Source organism: Pantherophis guttatus, chromosome 2 (genome assembly GCF_059756535.1).
Source record: "Pantherophis guttatus breed Tessera chromosome 2, ASM5975653v1, whole genome shotgun sequence".
Classification (NCBI taxonomy): domain Eukaryota; kingdom Metazoa; phylum Chordata; class Lepidosauria; order Squamata; family Colubridae; genus Pantherophis; species Pantherophis guttatus.
In genome coordinates, this window is record NC_142064.1 from 25,147,074 (window position 1) to 25,174,480 (window position 27,407).

Genomic DNA, 27,407 nt, shown 5'->3' on the forward strand with positions numbered 1-27,407 from the left:
GGAGAGGAGGTAGGAGAAAAATAAGCAAACAAAGAAAACATTGAAAAACAAAAGCTATTAGAAATGTATTTGTGAGGCTAGTGGTAATAAAATGAGTTAGAAATTTGCTATTGTTCTGCCTATATGGTACAGTTGGAATTTGGGCAAGATCTGATTCAGGCTAGGTTGAAATCTCAACCTTGCTATTAAATTTATTTTCTCAGCTGAAGGGGGAAATTATGGTCCTTGTTGGAAGAAAAATGGGTTCTAAATAAGCAAGCATGCAAACCAACAAACAAATAATAACTGATATTTATTTGGGCATGAAGAAAAAGGAGAGAAGCAGGTTTTAAGCAATAAAATAAAATAATAAAATAAAATAAACATTTGGAAAAGGTGCAAGAAAGCTTGTGGTAGCATGGGGAGATTTATTATGATGAACATAGGCAACTGGGTTGTAACACTCCATCCTAAATTTCAATAATTTTTATAGGTTACTAAATATAAAATGGCCCTGCGTCAAAACATAACAGGTAGCCAGGAACATATATCTATTACCTTATTACCAAAACTCTGATTGCAATTTTGTCATAGTGTACCATTCTGGAAGACAAACTTGTAATTCAGAAAATATCTAAGAAGCGTAAATGTAGATAATCAGAGCTTCTAAGATTGTCTCATTGGTCAGTGATTGCGTGATGTGACTCTTCACCCTGGAACTCAAACAAGATTTTCTGTAAATAAATATTTAGAATTGAGGCAGCATTTCACAATCATTAAAATGATGCTTTCAAAAAAAGTAAACAATGGCAGACTTGAACTGTACTATTTCAGGCAAGAACCAAGAACGGCAACTCTCACTTCTATCATATACTCTGTCATAAACTCAGAGGTTTATGATTTTGTACTTATATTGGTTTCCTTAAGCTTTAAGCAAACCAGTATTCTCTTAGTCTTTCCCTGCCCTATCAGCAGTAAGGGAATAAGGTGGATATTATAATTAAATAATATAATTTAGACTGTATATAAACTACTTTGATCATTTAAATGATTGGACACCAATGCTTTGTTTATAAATACTTATAAATAAATATTCTGATATCCCTGAATATATTTCACTAACAATCCCCGCAAATCAAACTTGATTTCCAACTATTTCATAGATATTTGAACAATACAGAAGTGGTTCATCATTACCTTCTTCTGACCTTTTTAAAAACTTCTCAATCTAATATATAGAATTAAGATTTCCTGGTGATCTATCATCAAAACATTAGGCATCCTCAACCCTGACAGGGTTGGCTTAGGGTTGCCACCTATCTAGATTCAATGCAGAAACTTACAGTCATCCACTCCAGATTTATGTTCTTGAATTCTTCATTATGAACATTAAAGAAGCAGAATAGAAAAACTGTTGATGCCTTTGAACTTTACTGTTGAAGAAAACTCCCAAGAATCTTCTATGGATAACTAAGAAACCAAAACTGAACATGGAACAACTCAAGCCAGTGTATTCACTTGAGGCACAAATGACCAAACTCAAATGACCATATATTGTACATATTATATGAAAACCCAGCTCTCTGGAGAAATACTGATTGGTGGAAGAAAAGAGACAAGGACAACCAGCAACAAGATGAATAGATTCAGTTATACTGGTGACAGGTGCACTATGGAGAGACTTGAAAGGACACACTGAGAACAGAGTTTTGTTGAGAAAAATCTATCAATGTGGCCATTAAGAGTCAACATCAACTTCATGGCACATAAATCAATCTGTTCCAAATTGAGCAAAGGTTAGGACTATGTGGCTTTCAAAATCATTTCAGTCTATAATCCTATAATTATTCTATATCTTTGTAGCAAAAATTATGAAGCTCATCATCGAACACTAATAAGAAACCCGTCATGTTTACAATACCTGAGCAGTACCAGTTTTCTTACACAAAAGACATTATTAGCAAAACACACCGAAGCAGTTTGTTCACAACAAAAGCATGTTTCTTTCAAGGCAACATTGTTCAAGTTAATTGTTCATCTTGAGTTTTAATAACTATCTGATTGTTGTGTGATCCTATACTAATGGGACTTGATTTGAATGGAATTTTCCCCCCACTGCCCTTCAGATGTGAGAATTTTAGGAGATGTCAACCCTGACTGCTCTTTAGAAGGCCAGATCCTGAAGATGAAACTCAAATACATTGACCACCTAATGAGAAGGAAGGACTGACTAGAGAAGAGTCTAATGCTGGGAAAGACTGAGGGCAAAAGAAGAAAGGGACGACAGAGAATGAGGTGGCTGGATGGAGTCACTGAAGCAGTCAGCGTGAGTTTAAATGGACTCCAGAGGATGGTAGAGAACAGGAAGGCCTGGAGGAACATTGTCCACGGGGTTGCGATGGTTGGACACGACTTTGCAACTAACAACAAAAAATAAGTTATTCAGGCAGTTAATTACCAGATACTGTGTCCATAGAACAATTCTTTAGAAAAAAATTACAAACATATGAGAATGTTACAATCCTAAATCAAATTTTGAGACACACATTTGCAACGGGGAGAGAGAAGAAGCAGGAGAAGTCTTTCTCTGAATCTGCAAGACTCCCCAACCTGGAATACTTTAGATATGTTGGGTATGAACTCTCAGAACTTCCCAGCCAGCATAGGTCTTTTACCCATTCTATCTACTACTTTCTCTGGGAAGAGTACCTTGGGAGACATTGAAGAATCCTTGCTGCTCTCGGAGCTTGTTTCTTTTCTTGCAGACATTTCATTACCCAAACTAGGTAACACAATCACTGTGGAAACATTTCCTGAAGAACAAAAAATGTCTGGAGAAGCTGTGCTAAACTGCTTTATCCCAACCATCTGCCTCTACAATTGCCACCTCCAGATTGGCTCTGTTGTACCACACATGTATTATATTTAATTAGACCACACTTTTCTCAGTTAATACAAATTCTGGATTTGTACAGTGTGTTCCTCTCTATTAAGCTAACAATAGGGATGGGATTTGCACAACATGCTAAATCATAAAGTAGCTAATCACATTTTAGTGTAATGAAGAGTGAGAAACCAGACACAATTTCAACACATAGCTTTAGGAACATGTTTGGCTCAGATAAGAGAGGTTCAACATGTGGTTTTGGGTTAAACCTCTTAAAAACAATGCAAAACCTATGATCAAAAATCATACTGGGACAGAAAAAGAGTTAGTTTGTATACTGTACATTCTTACTTTACCAAGTCTGTTTGAGGTTTTGGGGTCTGGATAGGATTAGGATTAATACAAAAGTCATTAACTCCACCCTGGTATTGCAACTCAACGGAATAAATTTTAATGAGCCGCTATTTGAGCTTTAGTAGGTTGATAGATTCACTTACTAAATATGCGTATTGATAAAAGATTTATTGAGAAAGAAGCCTATTTTCACTGTTACTTTTTTCAATGTGATTCCTTCCAGATGAATTGGACTGAAAGTCCCAGCAGGCCATGTTTCCCAACACAGATGGTAGGCACCCAGTCAAGAAAAGCTGTTCTTTATTATCAAATGTTTAAATGAAGTATTTCCTCCTATTTTGGTGAGAGATTAATTACATGGATGCATATGCAATGACATATTCATACTTGTAAATAGTCAGAAACTTTTAAATCAATTAAAAATTCATTTGATCAATTGTATTACTAATTGTTTAAATATTTAAATCCTAATATTAATTTTAAGGGACTAACTCTTCTCCCGAAATGAAACCTAACTTGTGATGATAACAAGTACTCTGGGAAAGTTCACCACAGAAGAGCTACAGTGGCGCAGTGGTTAGAATGCAGTACTGCAGGTTACTTCTGTTGCCTGCTGGCTGCCTGCAGTTTGACAGTTCGATTCTCACTAGCTCAAGGTTGACTCAGCCTTGCATCCTTCTGAGGTCAGTAAAATGTGGACTCAGATTGTTGGGGGAAATATGACTCTGTAAACTGCTTAGAGAGGGCTGTAAAACACTGTCAAACAGTATATAAGTCTAAGTCCTATTGCTATTTCATTGTTGGATTTAACTGGCCAAACTCCAAACCAAATATATGTCAGGATTCCTTTGGTAAAAGGGCATTTTTTTGACTGGTCACACCTGTTGGGGCAACCATTTTGTGAACAGGCAAATTCCCCATAGCAGCCATTTTCTCTGAGCACTCACAACACATTCTCAATGGTTAGATAGGCCCCCAAAGATTAGGTGATCCCTAGCTTATACTATGCTAAATATATTAATATTTAGTTCTTACCTAAAGATTGTGCATTGTCTACAGTACACGTTACAACTTATCCACAATATCTTGAATATCATCCATGACTTGCATTTAAATTGTTGTAAGATGAAACTATATAGTAAACTTTCAGGCAATGTACCTTCCCATAATAAACAGCCTAAGGAAACATTTGAGGCTGTAGGATGCCCAGTTTTCAAGCAATCCCAACCAGGCCATGCTAGAATTTCATTACCTAGTTCCAGAACTGGATAGGACTATGTCAAACATAGTTACTTTGGCATCTTACAGGGTTCTGTGCTTGGCAGGATAAACTGTAGTTTTCTCTTTCAACTTGCCTTTCTTTTTAAATGCAACACAATTCAGAATGCACAAAGAACTAGATGTAACCTTCTGATATTAATGAAAAGATATAGTATTCCATCTCAGTGTTTTGAATATCTGAGTTTAATTATCGAAAAGCTCAAGCAAATTTTTTACTTGTTGAATTATTTACTTTTTTGTTTCTTTTTTTTCTTTCCTTAATTAAAATGCAGTAAAATGGCTACCTCTTCATTTAGAGTTACTGTAAAACATGTGCTGGTTTTCCTTATTTTCAAATGTTATGAATTATACAGTTTTTCATGCATTTCTCTGTGTCATATAATATATGTGGGTATATGCATAATTTTGTATGTATGTATCAGTAGTGGTTTTCACTTATCTTCGCTACAGCTACAGGTTCGGAACTTCACTCGTGCGTGGCGCTTCTGCGCATGTGCAGAACCTTCTGCGCATGGGCAGAGCGTCCATGATGATGTCCGGATGGGTGGGCGGAGCCTCCCGCTGCTGCCACTACCGGTTTGCCTGAACTGGAGCGAACTGGTAGAAACCCCACACTGGTATGTATGTATGTATGTATGTTGGATGTATTAATTATTTATTTATTGTGTCTTGGTTAGGTAGTGTATACTGGAGAACTATATACAACTAAATTTTATTTTAAGGTATACCAATTAGTACCGTGTTTTCCCGAAAATAAGACCCTGTCTTATATTTTTATTGAACCCCAAAATAAATGCTTGGCCTTATTTTCGGGGAGGTCTTATTATTTTGGGGCACGTGGAGGAAACCAGAGGAAATGGCGGGGACTGGCTGCGCATGCATTTAAATATTTTCGGGAAGGGCTTATTTTCAAAGGGGGGGGCTTATTTTAGTGCATGCACTCAAAAGCCCAATTGGGATTATTATCAGGGGATGTCTTATTTTAGGGGAAACAGTTCAAAGCAGTGGTGGGTTTCAAAATTTTTTACTACCGATTCTGTAGGTGTGGCTTGGTGGGCGTGGCTTGGTAGGCATAGCAGGGGAAGGATACTGTAAAATCTCCATTCCCACCCAACTCCGGGGGAAGGATACTGCAAAATCCCCATTTCCTCCTGATCAGCTGGGACTTGGGATGGAGAGAATAGATAGGGCCAGTCAGAATTTTTACTACCGGTTCTCCGAACTACTCAAAATTTCCGCTACCGGTTCTCCAGAACTGGTCAGAACCTGCTGAAACCCATCTCTGATTCAAAGTATCAATAAAGGTATTCTATTCTATTGTAATTTAAATATACATTTAACATTTTAACATATGAACGTGTCCAACTAGCACTGAAAAGGTATCTTAAGGTATATATATTTCAGTCTAAGAATTATCTCTAGCTATTTTGCAGAGACCAACTCTTCCCTAATGCACACTAACTAATATTATTAGTTAGCATTCCATGAACTGTCAGGTAGAAAATAGCAATTACTATGCGCAAGAATAAGCTGTGACCAAGAATATGCTTGTTAGACACAAAAAGCCAGCTGGGTGATTTGGGTTAGTCACTCTATCTCAGCCTAACCCACCACACAGAATGGTTGTAGTGGGGAAAACAGGAGGAGGAAGGAATATTAGATATGTTTGCCACTTGAGTTATTTATAAAAAATAATAAAGGCGGAATAATAAACACCAGAAACAGAGAAAGCATTTTAGGGGACAATAAAATAGGGGTTCTTGCCTGTGATACTATTAGTAGACAAAGCATAAATTCAACAGACAGATCTGTTCGAGCAATATTTCCCATTGGGAAATATTGACTGTTTCATTTTCAGAACATATACATACATTCCACACAATCTTTTAAATACTACTTCTCCCAAGAATCATTTTTTCCTTATTGCTTTTACTGACAGTTCTCCAGGATGCTTGTAATTTTTATGTACCTACAGGTACAATTTGTTCCAAAGCACTAGTTGTACTGGTAGAATACTACTAGAAAGAATTTGTGGATTTACTCATCTAAACAGGAAAAAGTGAGCAATATAGTTTTCTCTCAGTATTGGGAAATTGGACACATTTGTAAACTGTATAGATAGCCCGGTATGTTATTGCCTCTTTGTGAGAAGCAATGCCATGCAAAGCAGCAAAGATTGAGAAATAGTAAGAGAAGAAACCAAAGGAAGGAGATAGAGAAAAGGAAGGCAAATTTAATTAAATCTGGTTTACATCAACATCCTTTCCTGTATCTCCCCATACTGTTCTATCTTTGTAAACTTTATTTATTTATTTATTTATTTATTTATTTATTTATTTATTTATTTATTTACTTACTTACTTACTTACTTACTTACTTACTTACTTACTTACTTACTTACTTATTTACTTATTTATTTATTTATGGCTGTAGTATTATTTATCCTTTTATTATCTCTTATACTGGTTGTACACATTTAGTATATTATTTTTTCTGTTGTCCCAAAGGTACTTTTTCGAGAGGCAACTGGACTTTCTGGTTTTTCTTTGAAGACATTTCACTTCTCATCACCGAAACATCTTCAAAAAAAGTCCAGTTGCCTCTAGAAAAAGCACTTTTGGGACAACAATGAACTGGATGACTGAGAATCTCCACAGATATTATTTCTGTTGTTTTTCAAGTACACTGAATCCTTCTGTACCAGAGACAAATTCCTTGTGTATCTAACCACATTTGGCCAAATAAAGTATTCTGTTCTATTCTATTCTATTCTGTTCTGTTCTGTTGTACTCTAGTCTACTCTACTCTACTCTACTCTACTCTACTCTACTCTACTCTACTCTACCCTACTCTACTCTACTGTTCTAGAGTCTGTTTTATTAGAACGTCTAAACATAGATTAGAGCAGGGGTGAAATCCAGCAGGTTCTGACAGGTTTTGAAGAACCAGTAGCAGAAATTTTGAGTAGTTCGGATAACCGGCAAATACCACCTCTGGCTGGCCCCAGAGTGCGGTAGGAATGGGGATTAAACAGTATCCTTCCCCTGGAGTGGGGTGGGAATGGAGATTTTACAGTATCCTTCTCCTGCCATGCCCACCAAGCCACGCCCACCAAACCACGCCCACAGAACTGGTAGTAAAAAAATTGGATTTCATCACTGGATTAGAGATGTTGTAGTAATGTACATTCTGCATTATGGATGAATTACATAGCTATACACCTATGTCGTCTATATCCACTAGGCTTGTGCAAGGCAGCTATGCTTTGCCCTGAGAAGGCCCATCATTCCATAAAAGTGAGGCAGCTTGCCTTGTCCAGGTTCTCTAGTATTGAGCTCAGGTCTTTGCTATCCGTTCCAATAGCTGTTAGAAGCTCCTCTGCATTGTGAGAAGCTTTTCAGTCAAGGTCTGAAATGAAACAACGTGGCCACTTTGCTTTTACAAGGCAGAATGTGCTGCTTTAGGAAGCAGCTTCAAAGGAATGATTTGTCTGAAGCGCTGTCAAAGCAAAACACCCCTGCAAAGTTCACTAAAACCTTTAAATCTAGACTCTGCAGCTGGGAGATGTAACCTGGTCTCAGCACTAAACAGGCTTAGCCGCTATCATGAAAACGCCCGAGACAAAATATGAAAACACCTTCTACACCTCCACCTCTAAAGATGGCTTATCAGGCACCACCAGAACAGTTCCTGGCTACTAGTCACTTCCTGGCCATAGGCCAGATCATTGTTTCATGAATCAGCTTGTTTCCTCCACTGATTGCAACACAATCATGGCCAAATAGTATTGGGAAAATCCTATCTATCTGCCACTTAAATCACTTTTGCAAATATGTAGCATTTTTACATCAGCACACACAAACACTGTCAGTACAGCATAAAAATTGTCCACGATTGTCCAGTGAATTTATCATATTTCAATTCCCACTGGCATAATTAGATTCATTTCAATGTGTTCACACGTGCTAGAAACATGTAGACATGACTTATAAAACCAGCAGCAGTTAAATATGTCCAATGAGTTCTCAAAGATCTGGTAAGAACGATAGACTAAAATTTTAATATAAGGTGTGCTAAAGTATAGGTAGTCCTCAACTTACAACCACAATTGAGCCAAAACTTTCTGTCACTAAGCGAGACAGTGGTTAAGTGAGTTTTGCCCCATTTTATAGAATAGACCTTTCTTGCCATGGTTAAGTAAATCACTCTTGATAAGTTAGTAACACAATTGTAAAGTGAATCTGGCTTTCCCATTGACTTGATGATCATATATGACCCCAAGACACTGCAACCGTCATAAATATGAGCCAGTTGCTAAGCTTTTGAATTTTGATTTTAAGTGTGAAAACTGGTCATAAGCCACTTTTTTTCCAGTACTGTTGTAACTTCAAAGGTCCCTAAACGAATGGACTACAAGGACTACACTTATGCCATTGGTAGCAGCAGTAGATAATGAATTCTATGTGATTTCTAGCTTGGGCATGTAACTGCAATAATCTCCCTGTATTTAAGCAGTTTTTGAATTAGATTATTTTATAAAGTCCTACTTTTCCCAGTTATAGTCACTCTAGATAGCAGTTGAAGAGTATAAAATAAAACTAGACAAATGAACAGTTTAACTCAATGCATTATTTACTCAGGTGTATCTCAGATTATTTTCAGAGGGATCTACTCCCATGTTAATGGGCATATGGTTGGAACAAAGTCATGTAAAGGGCATTTGTATGATCTCATGAAATGGAGTAATGGGATGGGATAGGATGGACAATCATGCTGAAGAATGGAAGGAGAAATGACAGAAGAGCAAAGATCTGAAATGTCTAATTGACTAGACAGGAGGCTGCTATTTTCCACTAATATATGCTTGCAAAGCAAACATAGTTGTTGAATGCATTCAGCCTTGGCTGGAATCCAAGGCTCTGAGACACGTACATATTAGGCTTAGAGGTGTAAAATTTCTGGAAATCTGCTGTGTATTGGGGTCAATTAAACAGAACCTTTTTCCTCTTTGCGGACACCACTGGAGAATAAAATGCAGACGTTGTGAGAATCCTCATTCTATATGCAGTACATACATGCTTGTCAAATTATATTTCATTTATAAAGCTAAGACCAAGTTCCTTATCCATTTAAAACAAGTGGGGGGAAGGCTATTTATGTCTGGAGGCTGTATTCCCTTGAGGGCACTTGGCTGCTAATGAAAAGAATAGAAAAAAAGTGCATTTCTCTCTCTCTCTCTCTCTCTCCCTCTCTCCCTCCCTCCCTCTGTGTGTGTGTGTGTCTCTCTCTCTCTCTTTCTCTCCTCTCTCTCTCTCTCTCCCTCTCTCTCCCCCTCCCTCCCTCCTCCCCTCACCCTCTCTCTCTTTGTCTCTAACCCTTTTTTCCCCCTGTCTCTTCTCTCATTCATTTCTTTCTCATGTTGCCAATTGGATCCGGGATGGGGAAAGTCAAAAAAGCAAAATGGTAGCTGCAGCTCTTTGTAAATATTGTTTATTTTGAAGCCCTTACAACAGGGAAGGGTCCTGAATCACAAAATGGTTGCCATCTTGCCTATTTTGAACCTGACCCTTTGTAATGCTATTGGATAATGCTACTTGTACACATCTCTTTGTTTGCTGGTTGGACAAATTGCGCTTGCTAAAAAAAACTAGAGCCCGATATGAACCACATTTGAAAATTCTTCATTGGGTTAGAGCAGAGAAATTGGGTAGACAATTTCACTGAATTTCTCTAGGGAAAGAAGACCTTTTCACTGTTACTAAAAAGCAACAGGTGGCAGTGACAATACTAGGAAAACCCAGGGAAGGAATTTCCTTGGGATTTTAAGAGAAATGTAGGAAGCTAGGGAGTCTGCTAGAGAAATGTTTATATAATGAAATTGTAGACATTCACAACTGGATCTCTACGCTACAATGAAATAAGTGCAAGAACTCCATATCATTAGAATCTATCTAAAGTTCTCAACTCTTTTGCAAGGAATTTTTTTTTTCATCAAAAAAAAAAAAAAAAAGAAAACTGCAAACGCAGTTGTCTACTTGGCACTCATCTGAAATGACTGCTACAGGGTTTTTGAAATTAAGCCAAGGGTTAATGAATTAATTAATCACTTTACCTCCCCAATAAAATCTACAGAACATGTATTATTTGTACTGTATTATTTGTACTGTATGTATTATTACATATTATATGCTAGTGTGAACAAATGCCCATTTTGTAAATTATATCACGGTGTCAATTAAAGTGTTATATTTTTTCAGTGCTGTAGGCATTTGAATACATACTTACTTCCCTCTCCTTATATATACTCTGGAATAACTAGTCACATGTAAACCATCTTTTAAAGCTCATTCAAGTCCAGCAGAGTCTGATAGTTACATGAGACATTAAAGGGGAATTAAAAATAGTTTACTGCAAGGCAGCTAGTTTTTTATCAGTAAAGTTTTGCCTCTTGATCAGAGGTCTTAGGGTTTTTTTTTTAAAAAAACTACTAGGTTCGATGCAGGTTTGGATTTCAAAATTTTTTACTACCAGTTCTGTGGGTGTGGCTCGGTGGGCATGGCATGGTGGGCATGGCTTACTGGGCATGGCAGGGGAAGGATACTGTAAAATCTCCATTTCCTCCCGATCAGCTGGGACTTGGGAGGCAGAGAATAGATGGGGGCAGGGCCAATCAAAGGTGGTATTTACCGGTTCTCCAAACTACCCAAAATTTCCGCTACCGGTTCTCCAGAACTGGTCAGAACCTGCTGAAACCCACCTCTGGTTCAATGGCCTGAATACGTTAAAAAAAAACTGAAATACAGATTAATCCTTGATTTACAACAGTTTGTTTAACAACCATCTGAAGTTACAATGGCATTGAAAAAAGTGATTGGGTCTCAGACTGTCGCAATATCGGCACATGATCCAAATTTGGGGTCTTGGCAACCTTCATGTATTTATGATGGTTGCACTCTCCTGGGGTCAGGTAACTGCCATTTGCAATCTTCCCAGAAAGCTTCCAACAAACAAAGTCAGTGGGGAAAGCTGGATTCATTTAACAACCATGTGATTCATTTAACAAATGCAGTCTTTCACTTAGCAACCATGGCAAAAAAAGGTTATAAAATTGGGTGCAAAAGGTTGTAAAATTGGGTGCAATTCAATCATTTAGTGACAGAAATTCTCCGCTGTGGTCATAATTGAAGATTATCGGTAGAACCTCAATGATATTGTGACTAAAGCTATACTTCTGTAACTGTTGCATTCTAACAGACCTAAATCCATCACTTTGGCACTTATGAATAAGAAAAAAAAAAAACAAATAAAGAAAACATTATCAATTCAGGAAAGTAAAATCCCTAATGATACTTTTGTTACATTAGTTTTGAAAAACCCAGAGAAAATTTATAGGCTGGATAAATAATCCTTAAAAAAAATTCTTAAACTAGAATCAGCCTACAGGTCTTTCTTTGTACAACCTTCTCTTCCTCTCTCCTCTTCATTTTTTTCCACTTTGGACTCAAAAAAATAAAATCCTCCCCTCCCTTTCCTAATTTGGAATGTTTCCAGGCCTCCACTTCCCCATCCAGATAAGGAGCAGAAACCTGTGGGTACATGACACGAAAGTTGAAGATCAGAAATCAATGACATAAGGGGAATTCTTTGCAAGCATTTGTTGGATGAGTGGGTCATGACCTATGAATGCATGAGGGAGACCATTACTCTCTTCCAGATAGGTTTTCTTTAAATGCTACCTGAATGTACATCTTAGTTCCCCTCCGAGTCTAATTCAATCAACTCATGGACATAAAGCTGTTATTGCAGCAGATTCTTTACATACGGTTATGCCTCTATTCATTTGTTATAAAACCATGAATGAGAGAGATAACTTCTGAACGATGACCAAATAAAGAAAAGGCAATGCTTTCTTACTGACACCATGTCTCTTAGCAGGCAATAACAGAATTTGCAGCACATGTCTGGAGCAGCAAAAGGCACTGTCCAGTTGTCCACCTTACAAGGGAAACTACTCTGTATCTTCAGTGATTTATAGCTCCAATTAGAACAGACTGTTCAAAAGAAGAATGCTGGTGACCCAATTGAAAAGTGAAAAATGTCCATAAAGCCACTCTTTAAATAAGTGACACATGACACATTATAAATGTTCCCACACTTCCTCAATCACATCTCAGTAAAAATCAGGGCCATGTGGAATGAACCAAGCTAGTCCATCATAGCAGAAGGATCTGGTTTATGAGAAATGGTTTATATTCTCCACTCACCTATTCTTCAAATTCCATTTAATATGGAATAGAGTTCTTCAAAAAAAGACTTGTGGTAGACTTAAATAGAAATGAAATGAACAAATAATTGCAGAATAACTACAAATGCCCTAGTAAAAACCATTCTGACTTTATTAGATTAAAAAATGGGTCATACAAGGTTAGTTGTAACTTTGAACAAAGAACAGAAAGGTGGAGAATATTTTTGCCACTAAATAGGAATCAAATTACTGAGATCTATGAATCACATTTTTGGGTAAACAATACAGAACATGATCCTATCTAGGCATGCTGAAGTTTGGAAGCTAATATTAGGTATAGACTGAGACTGTACAATCATTTATGCTTCTCACCTTGTCTACAAAAGGAACTTTAGTTATTTTTGGGTAATATTCACAAAAAAACTGCAGCTTTCACGTTGACACAAATGCTGTAAAAACAATGTAAAAATGCATCAAAGGAGAACAGACAGGAGACAAACAAGGATATCAACGGACTGTATCAAATGACACCTTTAACAAATGCAGTATTGATTGAAGCATTTATTTGAACTCCATGAAATCTAACCCAATGTTAATTCTCGTATTTCTAGGTAGCAGCTGAGAGCAATTCATTAAATTGATTGCTTCAAAGGTATTACTACTTATAGATAGTCCCCCAGCAAATAAACTTTAGGAACACCCAAAGGTTGTTTTAGATTATTCATATAAAATATTTATTTGTAAGCTTTAAAGAACATATTAGGGCAGGCTCATATATGTGTGGACCCTACATTTCTCACTTGCACTTTAGATATTTACATCTAAACAGGTGACTTAAAGCCAGAAAGAAAGTTTTATATTTGGAGACATAAATGTCTTAATAATAGCAATAGCACTTAGACTTATATACCGCTTCATAGTGATTTACAGTACGCTCAGGGCAGTTTATAATGTCAGCATATTGTTCCCAACAATCTGGGTCCTCATTTTACTGACCTTTGTAGGATGAAAGGGTGAGTCAATCTTGAGTCCGTCAGGACTGAATGGGATCAAGGCAATGGGCAGACTTAGCCTGAAATACTGCATTCTAACCATTGCACCACATAGTTGATCTGGTTCATTAACTATTGAGATATGAAGATCATTATTAGGTTTAGGTAATTAATATGCTTGAGATAGCCAACCCTCTTGAAATAATCAAATATAGCAGTCCTGGTTAAATCGATATTTTGCAAAACCAGCCACAAAATTGGAAGAAGACCAAGGATTGAACCTTAAATTAAACCATGCAAAGGGACAACTTTCAAATAGCATCTCTACATCTATTCAACTTTTGTTTCCTCCAACTTTCCTATTCATCCCTGTCAGCTTACATTTCCTTCAGACAAAAATAAGTATTCACTTACTTTTAAAAATGTGTACACATTGAAATGTAGAAAATTACAGCAAACCAGCATTGGAAAAACACATATAGTATCATCCAGATGCAACTGGCAATTTTAGAAATAATGTGAAACTTCCTTTAGGCCACTGTAAATTTGTTCTTGATGTTTGCATTTGTTTCATGTCTGTTCTTCATGAAAAACGTTGCTCAACTCCTTTAAGAGATCTGTAGAAGTATTTGGCAAATGCTGGTCTATTTTGCTTCCCCAAAGATGCTGCTTGAATCTATGCATTTTACCTCAGGAGAAAGTTCCACATCATTGAATGGGACTAAACTTTCAAAAAAAATGTATGAAAAATAGCTGTTTTTCTCTAGGCCAAGCATATCTTTTGGAATTTCTTGGTTGGGGCCAAATTCCCATCAAAGATGAATTTATAATACATGTAAGGGGCCATAAGCTTAAATCTGTTGAAATACTGTAGGAAAACTGAGCTTCTTTGGCTGTTGTGTCATATTCTTTTTAGGTTGCCAAGGTAATTTTTACCAAATGTTTTCATAGCCATCTTTAGCAGGTGGCTATAAATCAAATTTATGAAGACAAAGGCTCCTTACAATTGTATATTTTAATAGATTTATAATAATTTTAGTGATGTGTGTGGAGCATCTATCCTATGGGAATGTAACAGAAAATAACAGGAGAGTGTCATGTAGCTATGACACAGTGCAATCCTTTCTGCATTCATACTGTAAATCCCAAATATCCATAGTCAAAAAATGCTGGTTATAAATCCAGGAACAATCCAGATTTAAATGAGAATGCATTTGATATAACAAAAATCTTACACCTTCTATACTGAGGAAACTAAATTGTAAGATCTATTTCTAAATTGATGGGTAGTATCCAGTTTTAGTTTTAATAGACACTTATAGAAGCCAGTGACTCTTTCATCATCAGTAACTTTTCCATTGATTTTATTTATTTACTTATTCTATTGATTTCAGATGACATTCCCTAAATAAGAATTAGCCATCATCCAAACCAACAGATTGCCTTTATATATGAATAAACATGACTGTATATAAATCATTTAATCTGAAGGCATACTGTAATAATAAGATGCTGTTTTGAAGAGATGTTGAGATAAACAGTGCTTTTATTGCTCTTGGGTTGCATTTAAATTTATCCATCGGACAGTATTAATTTAGCCAACTTTAAGTGATATACTTCTGGGTCATTGAAGTGTATAATATTGGCACTGAGCCCAAGGAATAGAATACAACTCTCATATAGAAACTCAACTGGGCTTCTTATACCAGTATTTTAAGCAAGCAAATTACAGATCAATTTGTAATTCAATTCTTTAAATCCCCAAGAACCAGTATCAAAATCAGCCTTGCTAATTACAGCTCTCTTTAGATGTTTCTTAAAGATAATACAATAAGTAAAGCAAAGAATCAAGAGAAAATGTCTCACAATCGGATTCTATGATACAATTGAACAGACACATCTTAGTTATATATCATTATTTGATGGATTTCAACCCAGAAACTGGAGATTCTATGAAATCTTATTATTTCTTTCATAACAGCTATCTCAACTGTATCAAAAAAGCTATTAAAAATTTCTAGCATGGCCAAGAACTTCCTTGAAAAATATTTTTATTATTGAATAAAGATATTAAATTGTGCAGCGACAGGGAAGTATTTGTCTGAAGCAGTAGTAAAGGCAGAATATAAAACAACATGCTATAACATATCATGCTAACTTATGATTCCTTGAATTAATCGAACTGTTGGGGGGGGGGGTTTCAACACACTGAATCATCACCACATTGGCTGGGTTCACCCTTGCTCTATACTACAAACTAGCCAACCACATTTCAGCTTAGTGGACGCTATCCAAATTCTTTGGAAATGAATGTGTCATGGTAAACAGGAAGAGGCACTTCAACAAAGAAGTTGAAGAAGAAAGAATGGTATTCTGGGAAAAAATGGAGAAAGCTCTGAACTATAACCATTCTACCTCTGGCTAAGAAGTTGCTTTCAGATGTAAAGAAATTAAACTCACAAATTTGAACTCAATGTAAACAAATTAAAATACAAATTAAATATGACTAAATTAAACCTCTCTCTCTCTCTCTCTCTCTCTCCCTCCCTCCCTTCATCCATCACCTATTATCTATCTATCTATATCATTTATCTATCTATCCATCCATCCATCCACCCACCCATCCACCCATCCATCCATCCATCCATCCATCCATCCATCCATCTATCTGGAATGATTTGAATCACTAAAGTACCAAGCAACTGTTTGGCTTAAAGATGGATAATGTATATGCCATAGAGGAGAAGAAATAGATTAGGTACTTCACTCTTTGTTTCTCTGTTCCAAATTGTTCTCCCCCAATGTGGTAGCTGTTAAGACTTTTCACTTACATATATTCTATATTAATCTCTTTTCTTGAGCATCTTTTTGTTAGCCAAACATTGCAGTCTTAATAATTGTGTTGGAACCAAGTTGTTAATTAACTTACAGTAGCAATTAGAGGGGGCTACAGGGGCAAAGGATGTTGCAAAGGGAGGGCTATTGAGCCCCTTGAGGTGCCTCTCACCTGAAAGATCCCAATGGATGCCCAAAGTTTCAACTTTCTCCTTTTGTAAATCCACACAAGGAGATCAGTTGGCAATTATTTATAAATTGATTTGAAAGTACAGAACAAACATGAGTAGAAACATACTGAAAACTTCCCAGAATCTGAATATCCATGCTCCTTCTCCTTCTCCTTCTCCTTCTCCTTCTAGGCAATCTTTAGATATTCCTTGAACAGACCCTATGGTGAAGCTGTAGTGCTTACTCTTGACTATTTACTTTGCATATGTTAGCAGTCTTCAAGACAGAGACTTACAGCTGCTTTATTCCCTAGAAATCCATTTCTCAAGAGCAGGAAGACTTTTGCAGCTGCACCTCTGAGGTAAAAAGGAGAGCCAAGTGGTCAAGTTTCAGGGTAAAGCTTTAGTGGTAAAGAAAATAAAACAAAACTCAAGCCATCCTACACATTTCAAGTGACAGATATACTCCAGCAACACTAAATTATGCAAGCCGTCCCAGACTTTTGACAGTACCACCATAATTCATCCCACTTTCCCATTATCCTAAAGGTAGGGAAAAGGCTGAGGTAATAGCTCTGTGCAATCACGTTGGAAAACATCTGCCAAAGTAAACCTTTATTCAGGGCTTCATGTAAAGTATATATTAAACCTGTTCTGAAAATGAATCTTGTTGAAGCTACTTTAATCAGTAGGGTCTGGGTTATATTTCCCATTGATCCTAAGTCTTTTTTCCCCCCTCTCTCTTTCTCTGTAGTCTTTCTCCCTCTTGTATCTTGCTGGCTGGGAGTAATGAGAACTGTACCAATGAAGGAGAATATTTGTAGCTCAGGGTTGAAATGAGTACACAGGGTGCTCTCTGAGCTTGGTTGTTTGTTGCATCCCAAAGGTGCTTTTTCAGGAGGCAACTGGACTTTCTTGTTTTTTCTTTAAAGACGTTTTGCTTCTTTGAAGTTTCACTGGACAACCATGACCTGGATGACTGAGAATCTCTACAGACTTTTAGCTATATAATTTGGGATGAACATCCTTTCAGTGCTGTGGGAGTAGGAATTTTTTCCAGAGAAAAAAAATGCAGACTACAGGAACCAGGAGCACTACTCAGGTCACCCTGAGGACACAGATAAACCTCCAAGTGCTTCAAGGACTCTCTGAAAGGATGCAAATTACCAGCTGTCTGCAAGGAGTATAAATCCTTCTATTCCCCACTATCCTGTCAGAGCTAAAAAAGCTTCTTGGATGAGAAGTGAAACATTTTTAAAGAAAAAACAAGAAAGTCCAGTTGCCTCTTGAAAAACCACCTGTGGGACAACCATGACCTGGGTGACTGAGAATCTCTACAGATTTTTCTTGCAGATGTTTCATTACCCAAACTAGGTAATATCATCAGTGCTAGTGACGTTCAGTGCTAACATCAGGATGATCAGGACTAGCAGTGATAATGTTACCTAGTTTGGGTAATGAAGCACCTGCAAGAAAACAACCAAGCTCAGTGAGACCTGTGGTCCAATACCACTGTTGTCATAAGCCTGAGTGGCAGAAACCCAATGGAACTGGGCGGATTTTTTTCTGACACTAAATAGAAACAACACGTCTACTAATCTTGCATTGAGTATTCCCTCCCCCCAACTTCAATTTTATTAGCACTTATATAGTCATTGTCTTTAAAGCTATCAGTCTTTTAACTTGCAGGGCTTACAACTCTATGAAGTGGTCCAGACTATATAATCATTGATACAAAGTCATCCAGTGAGTTCAGCAGCTGAATAGGGACTTGAAGTGATTCAAGTTGCACATCTTAACACAGTCTGCACCTCTGACAACTTGTTGTACTTGAGATTGATTTATCAACAGGGAAACACAATTTAAATAGATACTAGACAGTACAGTTTCTTGTCATCAAAATTAACTTGCTTCTGGGTAAATATGCCCAAGTACATTAATCCATAACATTATCTCAAGATACTTAGCTGCCTAGAGCAAGAAGATAGAAGTAACTTTTTAATTTGAAAAGTCTTAATCAACTAAAAAGGACTTTTCTGTAACAATGTTTAGTATCATACTGAATGAATGATGATTATGACTGGTCCTTGGAGTTATAGTGATCACATGATTGCAATCTTAGTGCTTGGCATCCAGTTTGCACTTACAACCTGTTGAAGCTCCCTGCAATCACGTAATTGCCATTTTCAATCTTCCCTGATGACTTCCCCAGAAAGTCAATGCAGAAGCCAGCAGGGAACGTTGCAAGTTGCTATGATAAGTCTCTCCTGGCTCCATGATGTTCACACTGCACTAGCCAAACAGGCACCCTCACTAACCCTTGCTGTGCCTCCCTTGTCCTTAGTATCTTTCCCTTTATTCAAGGGAATATTTTGTTCATTTTTTTCACTGTCTATGTAAACTTTACTCCTATGAAATGGTAAGCTTCATAGTGTTCTTGGGGACATATTGGGATCCAGATCCAAATGATGAGTTATGGTGTGGAGAGTCAGTTTGCAAGGTGTTGTGTTAGGATTAGGGACAACAGGCTATAGTCTACCCTCAGTCACAGGTATTGATAGGTTGACTTTGGTCATCTCTCTCAGCATAGCCCATAAAATGAAGAGAGAATCCCAAATAAATCTCCTTAGCAATAGCAATAGCACTTAGACTTATATACCGCTTCACAGTGCTTTACAGCCCTCTCTAAGTGGTTTGCAGAGTCAGCCTATTGCCCCCAACAATCTGGGTCCTCATTTTATCGACCTCGGAAGGATGGAAGGCTGAGTCAACTTTGAATCAGTGAGACCCGAACTGCCAAACTGCTGGCAGCCTGTGATCAGCAGAAGTAGCCTGCAGTACTGCATTCTAACCATTGTGCCACTGCGGCTCCTTAAATTCTTGGAAAAAAGGATTATAAATACCAGTAATAATTATTATAATGGTTCCTGAAATAAATAGTAACACTGTGCCTTGTCACAGTATATATGCTCAAATTAATGGCATAGTTCTCCAATGATAATGTTTTTAAGTAAGTTGGATCAATGAGTACGTCTCACCCTAATTTATTTCACTGACAAGTTTGTAGTTAATCCCAGGCTTCCAAGAATTTGCTCCTTAAGGCAGCTGCCTCATTCAGGGTTGATCTGGAAACCATTAATTCATTGCATCTTATTAGATAAAGGCCAAGCTGAGGTCATATCTTCAGCATCTTCAACAGATGCTAAGATTTCTATCTTGTACTCTGATATTGCAAAATAATTTCAAGATGGCCTTGAAGTTGAGGGCCAGGTAATTTTCTGATTAGGTGGACATATATGGCATCTTAAGAGCATGTTGTGGACATTCTTATAAAAACCGTCTCACCAGAAGACAAACTGGCGAGGTTGCTCTGTGTTATCTTCCCAGGACTCTCTAATGACTAGTTTATTTCAGTATTCAGGGCAGGAAAGAATATAAGAGCCACAGTGATGCAGTGGTTAGAGTGCAGTACTGCAGGCTACTTCTGGCTGCCTGCAATTTGGCAGATCGAATCTCACCAGGCTCACGGTTGACTCAGCCTTTCATCCTTCCGAGTTGGGTAAAATGAGGACCCAGATTGTTGGGGGGCAATATGCTGACTCTGTAAACTGCTTAGAGAGGGCTGTAAAGCACTATGAAACGGTATATAAGTCTAAGTGCTATTGCTATTTCCAAGCAAACCTTAGCCTATACCATTTAAAAAAAAATTTCTAAGAAAGTATACAGATCTATTCTGGAGTCTGATGTACTATATTCTTGGAATCAAAGATGCAGTATGCCATCTTCTGTTTAATCACTTTAATTAAAAGAACCACCTCCAAATTAAAGTCGTGTGGAGCAAGAAAAGGTGGCAGGCAAAATATCTATCAGCATATTGGTTCCCTGGGTAGATCATAATGTGCATTATATTATCTTGTGGTGCATCAAAAAATTTGACACAGTATAAATTCCATAATAGGGCTGTGCAGTGCTTTAGATTTGAAGGGGAAAAGATGTCCTGCAGTATGTCTGGGTGGACACATGGCACCTGTCATCAATTCCTTAAACCCAAGGTGCTTTTTTGGAATTATGCTGCAGCTAAATCATCTCTAGAAAGCATACAACAATTTAAAGGGCTTCAAATAGGTGCTATATGAACATATACACATCCATATGCTATGAAGCATCTTCTCCTTTTCAAATCTAAAGGACTGCAGAGCCCTAAGAAGCAATCCTTTTTTGAAGATGAAGTGGGGTTACGATTGCTTCCTACTACAGTCTTTTCATAAAGTGTGAAATAATGCCTTTGGCATAGACCAATTCTCCAGAAGAATAAGCATTCCCTCGTGCCCATAGTAAACGACTAAAGCCAATAGTAGATGACACAGAATGTCCAGTAGAGCATAAAGAGCACATAAAGAAATTAAAAATTAGATTCTTTTAAGCAAGTCAACACAAATAAAGGGGTGGATATTATACAGGTCCAGTAATAAATGTCATTCAAATTTGCATCATGCCTGCTGTCTCAAGTTAGTATGGAATGGAATTGAAGGAGCTGGGTATGTTTAGCTTTGAAATAGAAAGAGTACCAGAGTAACTAAATAACAGAGTTGGAAGGGTCCTTGGAAGTCTTCTAATCCAAACTTCTGCTCAAGGTGTAGGGCCTATACCATTTCAGACAAGTGGCTGTTCAGTCTATTAGATAGAGAGCCGAGGTGGCGCAGTGGTTAGAGTGCAGTACTGCAGCTACTTCAGCTGACTGCTAGTTCAGCAGATCAGCGGATCAAATCTCACTGGCTCAAGGTTGACTCAGCCTTCCATCCTTCCGAGGTGGGTAAAATGAGGACCCAAATTGGTAGGGGGCAATATGCTATTTAGTATACTGTCTTTGGTGTAAGCTACCCAGAGTCCTCGGAGAGTGGGCGGCATAGAAATATGAAAAACAAACAAACAAACAAATAAACAAACAAATTAAAAAAAAAAACCCAGAACAATGGATCTGAGTTTCCAGAAGCCACTTTTAATTGAATGAAAACTTCCTACCAGTAAGTATAACTTGACAGTGGAACCAGCTTCCGAGATAAGTGTTTATGGTCTCCTTCACTGGATATGTTCAGATAAATGTCAGACAGTCACCTGTTGGGCCTGTTTTAATTTGGATCCTTAAACTGAGCAGGTAGTTGGGCTTATTGGCCTGAATGGCCTTTTCCAAAACTGTGTTTTGAAGATTCTGCTTTCATCTTGGAGAAAGTCTGTCACTAAGAGTTGACACCAATGTGGTGGCAAATCATCAGTCAATCAATCAAAATGATTCTGTCTCCATTTCATTGCACTTCTTGTTTGGGTTCCACTCATGTAGTTTTGTCCAGCTAGAATCGCCTCAGAGTGTAATTGCCATGGTACTTTCTTTAGGTGATTCTATCGGAAGGAGTTTAGAAACAAAGCTATCTAATGCAGGGCTTTGGAATGTGAGAAAACACAGCATTTGTATCTCGGGATCTTTCCTCACAGACGAGTTGAAGTTCTATCCACTACTGCAGCATAAAATATGCTGTTCCGTCGCTACCTCCTATCCCGCCTCTACTCCGTTCCCAATCTCTGCCACTCCTCTGATTTCTTTCCAAGGTAAGAAGTAACAACGCCTACGAGATTTTATATACTCTTGGAGGCAGCCTTTGGACGGTGTCATAATAAGAGTGGAGAATGTAACTTTAATATAGGTAAAAGTAAAGTAGTAACAGTTGGTAACAGTACCAACAGTAATTGAACTCACAGGCTGGAGAAGAGATAGAGGTGACAGAAGAAAATATTGCCTAGGAAGTTTAGTAGCAAGGTTGCTGGCAAATGGGGAAATATCCTCTGTCTTGAAATAAACAGGATGCCAAGGCCAACCCAAGGAATCTATCATCCTTCTCATTCTGAGTACAGAAGACTCCTGGATGGCCACTGACTCATTTTGACAGAGCAGAGCAGAGCTGTGTTAGTCAATGGCAAAAAATCAGGAGAAGTACGGTAGCACCTTCTCCAACTAGCACATTTATTGAAAAGCTTACATCATCTACAGCTCATTTCATCCTAGATTGATGTAGGATTTAAACTGGGTTGAGAAGGGAGGGCGGAAGCTAGGTTGGTTATGCCAAGTGACATATGAGAGGGGTTCCAAGTATTTTACCCATTAACAAGTGTAATGCGTTAACAACTTTTTGCATATGCTTTTAATAAAATTAAAAAGTGCTACCAGACTCCTAACCCATGAGACTGAATAGTGGCATCTAAGACCTCTGAGCCAGCATGCCTGGCCCAGGAAAAGTTTTAAGGCCACACAATTTTGACATCTAATAAAGGAGACATCCCAATAGTGTCAATCACAGGGCAACAGTGCCAACTCTCTCAGACTGTTGTCTGAGACTGCCAACTCTAAAGCCAGCCCTGCCCTCTGCTGCTGTCCCCAGTTTACCTCACTGGGTTACTGGAAGAATAAAAAAAGGAAAACCCCAAGGTTGTCAACTGGAAATTCTTGAGAAAAGGCAGGGCCTGGGTAGGAATAAGCAGGAATCCAAGGCATCAGAAGGGGAAACACCAGCTGCCCTTCCCAACATCCAGAGGCAATAAAGAAGCTTATTCAAACATTTGTCTAGCAGAGGCTATCTTTCCCAACATGCTATTTATTTATTTAATTTCAGCAGCATGGAGTCACTTAAAAGTATAACGAAACAGGCTGTGATTTACAACAGTTGTTTCCGCTGAGATTGTGCAGGCAAGTGGAGGGAAGTTTCTCCAGGGCCAAGACAGTTCTACTTGACTTTAAATCTGAATAGATATGAATAAGAAGAGATGTATGTGTGAGATCCCTTACAGCATCAGAGGTTTAAAAGGTTCTCTGAGTTGCAGCCTGAGATCCTTAAACAGGAACAAGGGGCAGTGTAATAAAACCTGATGGAAGGGACAAAACTCCAGGTCAGATGCTTCCATCCAAGCCACACAAACAATGTCCTGTTTAGCCCAGGCAAAAACTGATGCCAAATGCCTCCAAGCCACCTTGCTCCCAAAACATACCTTCTAAAAAAAAGAAGAAGAAGAAAGAAACACTCCAGGAAAAAAAGAGAACTGTGCTGTCCAGCTAGCTAACGGTAAAAGAAAGGACCATTTAAACCCGCTGTTTTAACAAAGGAACAAAAAAATTACACCGAGAACATTCCCACCTTCCCATTCTTCTTCAAGAGGTTATCTTAAATCGAAAACCGGCCACCTAAGTCTCCCAAAAGATTCGGTTATTCAAAGAACAGCGCCGAGCTCCCTAATCGTCAGCTTCTGCGCCTTTAACCTGCTGAAGATCAGGCTACCTCCCTCTGCTTTGTGATTTGTGGAAGGAAAACTTTTCGGTCAACTTTTGCACAAGTTGCACAACAACAAGCGGGCATTTCACAGCTTCGAAGCGGGCATTCCCGCCTGTTCCCGAGCTAGGAAAATGCACTAAGCAGGAGCACACAGGGCGGACAGGTACCAACCAGACGGAGCAGCGAGAAAGGGGTTTGCCCCTTCTCTCTCTCTCTCTCTCTCTCTCTCTCTCTCTCTCTCTCTCTCTCTCTCTCTCCCATGCCCCTCACCTCAACCCCGCTAAGCAGGGAGAAACGGAGGAACAAGAGTGGGGATAATGGTTTCCAGGTAATTAAAACCTGAAACCTTCCAGGGTTGTGGATCCCAGCAACCCCCGACAGCAGCGAGGTGATCAAAACTGCCCAGGGAAGTGGCAAACTCCAAGTGGACGGTGACAAGTAACAAGAGTTGGAAGGGACCTTGGAGGTCATCTAGCCCAACCCCCTGCTCACGCAGGAGACCTGCGCTAGGGATTCGAACCGCCGACCTTTCCGATCGACAAGCTCAGCGTCTTAGCCACTGAGCCACCTAGTCAGACTGACGGTCAAACAGGCAGATGCGAGCTAGGGTACGCCAAGTTTAGCCAACTAACCTAGAATAGAATCTGCCGGCTCCCTTCGGTTCAACAACCCAATTTACTTCTCCCACGGAGGTTAAGTTCCTGCGCGTGAATCCACCGCAGACGAAAAATCAAGAAAATCCGAGATCCAAGGGTGTCAGCCCGAAAGTAAGGAGAAAAAGTCTAGATCGGGGGAAGAATAAGCAAGGAGGGAGGGGGAGGAGGAGGAAAAGAAGGGGGCAACCCAGCACCCTTAACAGGACCAAACTACCTTTATTCGCACCAATAAGATGCGCCAGCCTTCAACTCGCCCAGAATCCATCCGATGAAACAATAATGAATACACCCGAGAGAGACGCACAAGGTGCAGAGCTTTTTGAGCATGTGCAAAGAGCCTCCCCCACCCACACCATCCTTCTACCACAAGCGGCTCCTTCAGGTGCCCCGCGGGCGGGTGGGGTGGGGGAGACCAGAACTGCCCCGCCGAGCAGGGAGAAGGTTCCGAGATCCTCGGAGTGGCCTTCACGGCCCTCTTCCCGCGAATGACCCGAAGGAGCCGCTTCATAACGGGATTTAACTCGGGAGGAGGGTTGAAGACCCGAGGGTCAAAAGGCAAAAGAAGCGCCCGCACTTACTGAAGGGGCAGTTGTCCCTCTTGGTGCCGCTCACGTTCCCGTTCTTCTCAATCCGGAGGAAGAACTTGTTGAAGCAATAGAGTTTCCTCCGCCTCACGTCTCCTCGGAGGTGATCGTAGCTCCGCACGTGTCTCCCCGCGCTGGCGGCCGAGGCCGAGGAGGAGGAAGAAGGCGAGGAAGAAGAAGAAGAAGAAGAGGCGGACGAGGCGTTGGCGGCCTTGAGGAGCAGCATGCCGCGCCCGGGCTCAGGGCTGGAGGCGCTCAGCGAAGACATCAGGCAGAGCAGCAGCAAGAAGCCGCAGCCGCCGCGGCCGGCGGAGGAGGAGGAGGAAGAAGAGGAGGAGGAGGAGGAGGAGGAGGAGGAAGGCAGGTGGGCAGAGGCGGAGGAGGCACCCTGTATCAGTCTCCATCTGCACATTGTACTGAAGCTCTGGGCGCTGGGAGAGGCCTCATGGAAAGAAACATGCTGGGAGGGTGAGCTCCCGGGCGAGGCGAGCGGACAGCTGGTGGGGAGCCCCTTCGCTCAGAGCCTCCGGCGCGCTGATCTGGCCTGAAGGGAGGGCGCCGACATCCATGCCTCAGGGGGCGAGCTCTCCGGGGGGGAAAAAACGGCCGCCTTTCCCCCCCTCCTCCTCCTCCTCTCCCCTTTGCCTCGGGGGCGCTCTTTTTCGCCTCAGGGGGTGGGGTGTGTGTGTGTGTGTGTGTGTGTGTGTGGAAGGGCGGCTCAGGGAAGGCGGCTCGCCGGGTTGCCTCACGGACGGTCCCTCTCGGCGAAAAGCGGAGGCGAAGACCCGCCGTGCGGAGATAGCAAAGTTCGCGGGTGGGAGTGTTTGGGGCGTGGGAGGGGTGGTGGTGGTGAGAGGCGGGAGCCAAAGGAAACCACGCGGGCGCACCAGGCGGAGGCCACGATCCGGACGCCGCGCCAAAGCCGGGGCTTTTTTTTTAACGGGGTTCGGTCTTCGGGGGTCCCTGCCCCATCTTCCCAGGGGAGGCAGGCGAAGCTCTGAAAAAGAGAGAGAGAAGAGAGAGAGAAAGAGAGATGACAGGCGAGTCAGCGACCAGAGGCAAAGAATTCGAATCCTTCAAAATAATAATATATAATAATAATAACAACAATAATAACAACAACAACAACTAACAGTTCCTAGGTCCTTGGTTAGGACTCGAGCTGCTGAGCTATTAACCAACCTCAAAGGCTGTGAATCTCACTAAAGATTAAATAATAATAATAATAATAATAATAATAATAATAATAATAATAATAATAATAATAATAATCCAAGTGAAACGGCCTTAAGCAAATCCGAATCCACACTCCCGCCAACCCCCCCAACCCCCCCACCCCTTCTCCCCGCCCCGGCTGGCTTCTGCACCTTCTTCTCACCCAGAAATCTTCGCTCGAGCGCAGGTCTCCTTAAATTAAAAAAAACAAAACAAAAACGGAGCCGGATAGGAATCGCCTTTTGCTGGTTTTGCGTTTTCCGTTCTTTTTTTTCTTTTCTTTCCCTCTCTGCAATCCTCCCGAGGGCGGAGATGCGAACCTATACGACGAACGCCGCGCTCTATTTCTCTAATAGGGAAATAGGGACGGGTCGAACCAGGCTTTGGACGAGGCTGCTCGCCTTGCTCTCTCTCCCGCTCTCTCTCTCTCTCTCTCTCCTTGGCTTGCCGGCTATACAGGTTGGAGGCTGTATCCTAAACGCGAAAGCTTACAAAGCGGAGAGGTGAGACCTGCCTCTGGTGGTCAAGTTTTATGTGCGGGGGGGGGGGGAAGAGACTGTCAAGCGGTGGTGCTGGGACATCTGAAACCCTTTCGCAAAGCGCCTGCTGAAGGAGGGAGAGAGAGACCCACACACAGAGAGAAAAACGACTCCCCAAGATCTGTCCCTTTTCTCTTTCTCTTTCTCTCTCTCTCTCTCTCTTCCTTCCTTCTTTGTAGGAGCCACCGCAGCCGCCGTCTTCTGCTAATTGCTCCTCAAACCGTTCTGGCCACCAGCAGGGCTGAGAGACTCATGCCTTCCTAATTTCCCTGTCTTCCAGGCTCAGCCAATCCCCTCTAGGGAGCCCTCCTCCTTTAAAAAAAAAACAAAAAACTTGTTTTCTAGAAAAGGATT

General features: G+C 40.0%; 1 protein-coding gene across 1 annotated transcript in view; it reads right to left on the bottom strand.

Annotated features, from left to right (window-relative positions):
- The window catches only part of FGF10 (fibroblast growth factor 10), an 85,065-nt gene extending 58,769 nt beyond the window's left edge, over positions 1 to 26,296 (bottom strand). Inside the window, exon 1 of the mRNA XM_087885653.1 lies at positions 25,294 to 26,296. Coding sequence (XP_087741779.1) covers positions 25,294 to 25,711 — 418 coding nt within the window. The 5' untranslated portion in view covers positions 25,712 to 26,296. The remainder of the gene's footprint in view (positions 1 to 25,293) is intronic.
- Between the last annotated feature and the right edge of the window lie 1,111 nt (positions 26,297 to 27,407).